This window comes from Galendromus occidentalis, unplaced genomic scaffold (genome assembly GCF_000255335.2).
Source record: "Galendromus occidentalis unplaced genomic scaffold, Mocc_1.1 scf7180000077488, whole genome shotgun sequence".
Taxonomy (NCBI): domain Eukaryota; kingdom Metazoa; phylum Arthropoda; class Arachnida; order Mesostigmata; family Phytoseiidae; genus Galendromus; species Galendromus occidentalis.
In genome coordinates this window covers 1,921,489-1,927,488 of record NW_003805476.1, presented here as the reverse complement: position 1 = coordinate 1,927,488, position 6,000 = coordinate 1,921,489, and the positions used below count along the sequence as shown (strand labels likewise).

The following is a 6,000-nucleotide window of genomic DNA, read 5'->3' as shown; positions in this document are numbered from 1 at the left end:
TCAACAACATTATATCCACTCACGTCCCGTTTCCCATCCCCACCACCACCTTCCCCCCGCCCGGCAGTACCTCATCCGCCCCTCGCTCTCCTCATGCGCAACAGCTCAATCCGGTGCTGAGGCGTCGAAACGCTGTTCCGCAAATTATAAATGAGGAGCACTGGAACTGTGAGTCTAGAGCGGCTCTCCTCAGTTGCTCGTTTGGCCGGAAGCGCACCACACCTCTTTGTTACCCGCGCGGTATAGTAGCGGGGTCTATTTGTGTAAAAGTAATAGACTATATTGAATAATATATACTAGATAGACCTTGACAACAGGGCGATGCATACCAAGAAAAATGGACAGCGTCTTGACGTGGAAGCAAGAGCGAACACGACGAATAATGACCGAATGGAAGCTGAGATAACGATGGAAGATGATTCAGGAGAACGAATACAATTGTAATCGAACCTCATGGAAACGTGACTTCTGATCCGAAAGCAGTACCGTGTACCGAGCTCGTGCTGGGCATGGAGCCCGCAGATGTCGATTTGTCACTCGAACTACGAGATGCGAACGATAAGATGAAAGGGATTAATGATACGGAGAGAATAAACGATGGAGCCGGTGGAGGATGGAGTAGAGAGAAAATTTCGAGCGATAAATAAAAAAATCTTGATAACACCTTGACTCCCTCGTAATCGTAGTCCCAAAGATCGTCGGACCTGTCCACTGATTGAACACCGGACGAGGAAACATGATTAGCTTATGAAGAGCACGCTCACGGGGACGCTCGATTGAGAAAAAAAAATGCGCGGAAGTGGAGACCAAGTTTTCGTAAATAACTTATTATTTATTCGCTTTAACTTATTCTTCTTCTCACTTTGCACAACCCGCTCCTCTCCTCCCTCTCAACTCTGAGAATTGATATTATTTTACACTTACTAATTACAATATCGGTCACTCATCTTGTGCAATCTCGACCGGTTCATTCTTCAATTCACTGATTTTTCAATATCCGATCAGTCGGTCACTAATATACGTTCCCCGTGGTCGTTCCCCCCCGCAGTTGATGTTGCCCCAGTAGCTGCTGGAGCCGTGAAGCGCGACCCTGACTGAAATATTTACAAGTTGGGCTATACATGCTCGGCCGCGAGGACATTGCGTCGACCGGCGCCTCAAAGCCGAAAACTTCCGCGGGCAAAAAACCCTGAAAGCATCGCGTTCTCTCTAGTTCTACTTATGCTGCATGAGTGAAACATCGGCTTGACGCGTCTACGAAGCGTGACTGGATGAATTATCCAGATTAGTGGAAGTTTGTTCCTTAGGAAAGCTTGTGGAACGGGGCAGACACCAGAGTTTGAGTTCTAGACCTAAACCTTGGAGTCATGGAATGTGGAGGTATTATCATTATCGTCAACATCGACCATGTTGTTTATGGGCGAATGATGAGCGGCTAGTATTGGACTGGCTGACTGAGGCTCTTTCTGCAGTTCGTTCAGATCCTCGCGGGAGTTCCGCTTGAAGAAGCCGCATTTGTAGAGCCCGTAGAAAATTATCGAAACCATTATAAGTCCGACAATGACGGCGAGCAGAATCCACCACCAATCGATACCTCGTCCGAGAGGTTTGCCCTCCCTCACTAGAATAGTTTCGATAGCGGCACTTTTCGGTTTTGGATTCAACTCGCTCGTGAACGGCTGCCGGTTCTTCAGGACTATTGCGGCATCTGAGCGGAAAACGATAACCTCCGGAATAACGCGAGCTTGGTCGATCAGCTCAGAAATGTTCAATTGCAGCTGCAAGTGGAACGTTGTTCGGATCTGATCAGCCATCAGCGGACCCAATGAACATTTGTACAATCGACAGCTGAACGATTCGCAGTTGATTTTTAATTGTCGCACGGTGGAAGTTGGCAGTGTCAACGAGGCGCTCTTCGGCACCGAGACCGTATTTCTTCGAACGCGTTTCTCATTCTGATAAATGCAGTCGATTTTGACGCTCGAGTCACTTGTCTTCGTCTCGGCTGAGAACACTTTCACGAGTGGATACCGGTGGAGATAGTCAGATTTTTTTGCTATCGGAACCCGGACCGTGAGCTCTATCGAGTCTACGGGACTCTCGTGGTACTTGGTGACGGTGTAGACGTGATCCATGGTGATATCGGAAGAATTCTTCTTGAAAATCACGTTTTCCAGCAAACCAGCGCCGGAGATCCCAGCGTCGGCGCGCAGTACCAGAGGGAATTCGAAAGTTACGTTGTTCGCCTGCGCGTTCTGGTCTTTCGAAGCCGTCACCAGGGCCACTCCGAAGCTAACGGTGGACGTGCTCGATGAAAGGCTCGCGTCGAGCTGTAGCTTGAGGGAAATCGACCGCGATTCTCCAGCTGAGGACAAGAAACGATTAGACCCCTATCAAACCGAACTCTTCCAGATGGCCGAATGAGACTCGATCTACATATATCACGCTGAGGGAAGGACTGACCTTGGAACTCATTGTCGACCAAGCAAGCGATAGAGTCCTCGGTGTTCTCCACCCGACTGCACTTGTCTGGGTTGTTGAAGACGAACCCGGAATTTAGCGTGACAACCACTTCGGTCCTAAAAGCAATGTCGCTCCTCGAAGCCGAGTCGACATCGATTTTAAGCGTAAGCGGTTCTGTACGACCGATAGCGATCGCTTGTCCGTTCTCGAGACCGTCGACAGAGGCACGAAGCCGAAGGTGGACCACGCAGCCTTCGTGTTTGCAGTTGACCTGGAAATTCCGACGCTCTCGTAAAGCTTACCATCGACATGAAGGTCTCCTGAATTCTACTGTGAACATGGATAATTCTATAGAGCTATAGAGCTAGATAGTCGTACGGAAATACGGAGTGCACATACCATGTAGGCGGTCGTTGCGCTAGCGGGTTCTTTCGAGTACAGAACTGGGCAGTTGGCACAGAATTGACCGGGCTGTAAGAATTTTTCTTTTTAGTATACATTGACGATTGGCGCATTGACGATTAAGCGGGCAGGTCCGTCTGTAGCCCTGGATGGACGTCTCTCCCAAGCTATCCCCGAACAGAAGGGACTAATCAGCTTACCTGCTCCGCCTCGATGTCATACATCACCCGGAACTCGATCGGATTGAGCATGTCCCGAGAAAGAGAGGCGGGTAAGACGAAAGCTCTGACATCGATACATTCCTCTTTTCCCGGGCTGTCTAGCTGAACCACTCGAGTGACTGCGCTCATGGCTGTTTGCTGATAATCGTAGCTGTCGAGGGCGATCAACGCTAGAGATGAGAAAAAGTCCTTTTTAAGTGAGGATGCTCATGTTCGGGGGGAGCATGAACTCAGGATAAGGAGGAAGGCGCTTGAGCTCTAGCGGGAATTTACCTCTCGGCGTTTTACTCTTGACGTCGGCACTGATATCGAGCTTCAAAAAGTAGCTTCTAGCCTCATCGCTGCTCGTGGGTTCGGGGTCATCGTACGAGGTACAGATGGTCATGTTTACACAGAATAAATCTCTCCTGAAAAATTCAAATCAAATGAGACTTCTTCCAGCTGTGTCCATTTCTCGCTGAAGCTCGAAGGGGGGAAAATCAATATTCCACCAGGAGACTCACCGTCCGTTGGCGGAGCATTTCCCCCCATCTTTCGGGATTTGTTTCTCGGTCAATTTTATCGAGGTCCTGACGATGATGACGGGCCGAGATCTATACACGAAGCCGTGACCACTGAGAACAGCACCTGGAGAGGCGTAATTTGTTTCTTAACTCTTTCGTACAGAATACAGCGAGGGCACGACAGTCATCCTATCGGACGGAAATCGACGAGTTCCGACGGGCAAACTTACCAACGGCAAAATCGAGGTACTTGTTGCCTGTGATATCCAAACCCTTGGAAATACTGTAGCCGAAGCCTTCAACTTCGGGTCGCGGTGGCTCGATCTTGATCCGATCGTCATTGCTCAAACCGTGCTTAGCAGAACCTATCGGGGAATTGATTCGCGTGAATTCTCAGTAGACCGTATCACGGCAGGCATCATCGACTTCTCGAGGGATAATCTTCGCTGAAATCCGATTTTCATCGTCAGGGGGACAAACCTCGGAAAATGTAGACGGCGCCGCGCCCGCCCTCAAAGGGAGCGCCGATCGCTATTTCGTCACACCGATCCTTGTCGAGATCGCCGAGATTTGTGATCACGGATCCGAAACGACCGCCGGAGGATTCGTCGCGATCGTCCGGATACAGTACTTTCGAATGACGCCGATCGATGTCGTTCTCTTTGCCCATGAACACATAGACCGCCCCGCGGTCGTACTTGCCCTGCGGGAGGAAGTTTGGCTTAGCCCCGAATTCAATACACACTGCAATCTTACGCATTCCGCGTACCTACGTCCGTTTATGAATCGTGGAGCTGCGACTACCAGCTGTAATTACCTTGGCTAATTTAGCTGTCACAGAGCCGAACGTATCGCGAACGTCTTCCGTTGGCGAATTGAATGGCGCTCCAACCAGAAGATCGTCGATTCCGTCACAATTGACATCGGCGACAGCAACAGCTGCCCCGAAATATTCACCGGTTTGAACGCCAGGAATTCTGATGTTGGTCTTCGTATTGTGAGTAGCACCGTGCGTCGCGAGAATCACCTCACCTGTGACGATTGGAAAATTTCCTCATTAATCATTCAGCCGGCTCTGATCGATCATCTAAGACTCTGTGCTCAACAGACTCGATTTCGCGAAAGGTTACGCTCGTATACGGGACCTTAAGCTTTGCAATGATCCCGAACGGGGCATGGAAATCCGGACTCACCGACGACGTTGTTCCGACGGGGCGATCCGTGAACGACATATTCGGTTTTGTTGACCGTTATCTGATCCACAGCGTAGCCCGAATAATCCGCGCTGTCGCGCATCTCAACTGGCGTTGTGCTGTAAGGATACTGTTCCATCGCCGTCTCGTAAGTGACGGACTTTCCGCTCCAGTCTTGGTATCCCGGAGCGCCGAGAACGTATTTCCTGATAGGAAAGAATAAATTCAGCAATATCTCGACGAAGAGATGATACCTGCGAGACCGACGACAATTCCTACGCGTATTTTTCCCCGAGAGGAGATCGGAATGGAGAGGAGAGCAGAATGGACACGGCAGCGCTGCAAACTCACCCATTTTTCGTGGAGACCGAGAAGCCGAGCTCTCTCATGGAGTTTATGTGATGCAGGACCTTGAACTTGTCGTGATCGTTGAGGTCCTCAGCTCTCTGGAGATCCCCTTCTGCGAAAAGTTCGGCCAGGGGCAGGAGCTCCTTCGTGTATACGTAACACGATCCAATCGTGAAATAGTGGAGATCTTTCCGTACGTCTGGCCCATTGACCCACGATAATGTACTCCGTGGAGCGCAAACCGAGAATTGTTCGTTCTTGAAGTCGTAAGCCATCGACATCCCTAGAAAAACCAACGTCATACCATCTTGCGATTCACGAAACTCCCGCGAGGTAGATACAGGAACGTGAAGTTAAAAAGAATGAGGACCAGGACTCACCGTAGCTCATGTTCTCGGCCTTCATCTCGACCCTGCGTCCAGCGAGGCTCAAGAACTTCGACTTCCCCTTCAGAATTTTCTCGCATACTCGGTCTAGGATATTGCAGCCATATACGCTACCGCTAACTACGCCATCGTCGTCTCTATCTTTGGGAGCTCCGAATAATGCCCTGGAAAATGAATACGGAACATGTTAGGTGTCGTCCGCTTTCCACCGAGACTATGGGAATTGATTTACTTTCACCGCACGAGCTCTCTCGGTCGGATCGAACTCCATTTCCCCCTCTCAAGGGGGAATCATTGCTGGAGGGGTAATCGAGATCCTTGATTATTATTTTGCTTGGCTCCTGCCTCTCCTAATCTGATTATTTTTCATTAGATCCCAACGTATTGCCCGCGCGTTGAGATTGTGCGTGCAGGCCGGGTAGCGAGGCGAAAATGAGTTCGTGGAAACCCGAGACCACCAGCCTAGTTGTGCATCAAGTTAGCG

General features: G+C 50.0%; 1 protein-coding gene across 1 annotated transcript; it reads right to left on the bottom strand.

Moving 5' to 3' along the window:
- Positions 1 to 1,129: 1,129 nt before the first annotated feature.
- On the bottom strand, positions 1,130 to 5,787 carry LOC100899338 (integrin alpha pat-2). Its single transcript, XM_018640581.1, has 13 exons — positions 5,783 to 5,787; positions 5,511 to 5,680; positions 5,134 to 5,413; positions 4,783 to 4,988; positions 4,407 to 4,621; positions 4,070 to 4,292; positions 3,820 to 3,954; positions 3,590 to 3,713; positions 3,360 to 3,493; positions 3,066 to 3,256; positions 2,863 to 2,934; positions 2,464 to 2,734; positions 1,130 to 2,365 (listed from the first exon to the last, which is right to left on the bottom strand). Exons 1-13 carry the CDS (start codon positions 5,785 to 5,787, stop codon positions 1,353 to 1,355), a joined length of 3,039 nt encoding a protein of 1,012 aa, XP_018496097.1. The 3' UTR covers positions 1,130 to 1,352.
- Positions 5,788 to 6,000: the final 213 nt, after the last annotated feature.

What these genes read in the sequence shown, in the direction of transcription:
- LOC100899338 (XM_018640581.1), bottom strand. An exon ending in TGACAGCTAAATTAGCCAAG is followed by an intron (nt 4,293 to 4,406) that starts GTAATTACAGCT and finishes TTCCTCCCGCAG; the next exon opens with GGCAAGTACGACCGCGGGGC. An exon ending in CGCCGTCTACATTTTCCGAG is followed by an intron (nt 3,955 to 4,069) that starts GTTTGTCCCCCT and finishes ATTCCCCGATAG; the next exon opens with GTTCTGCTAAGCACGGTTTG.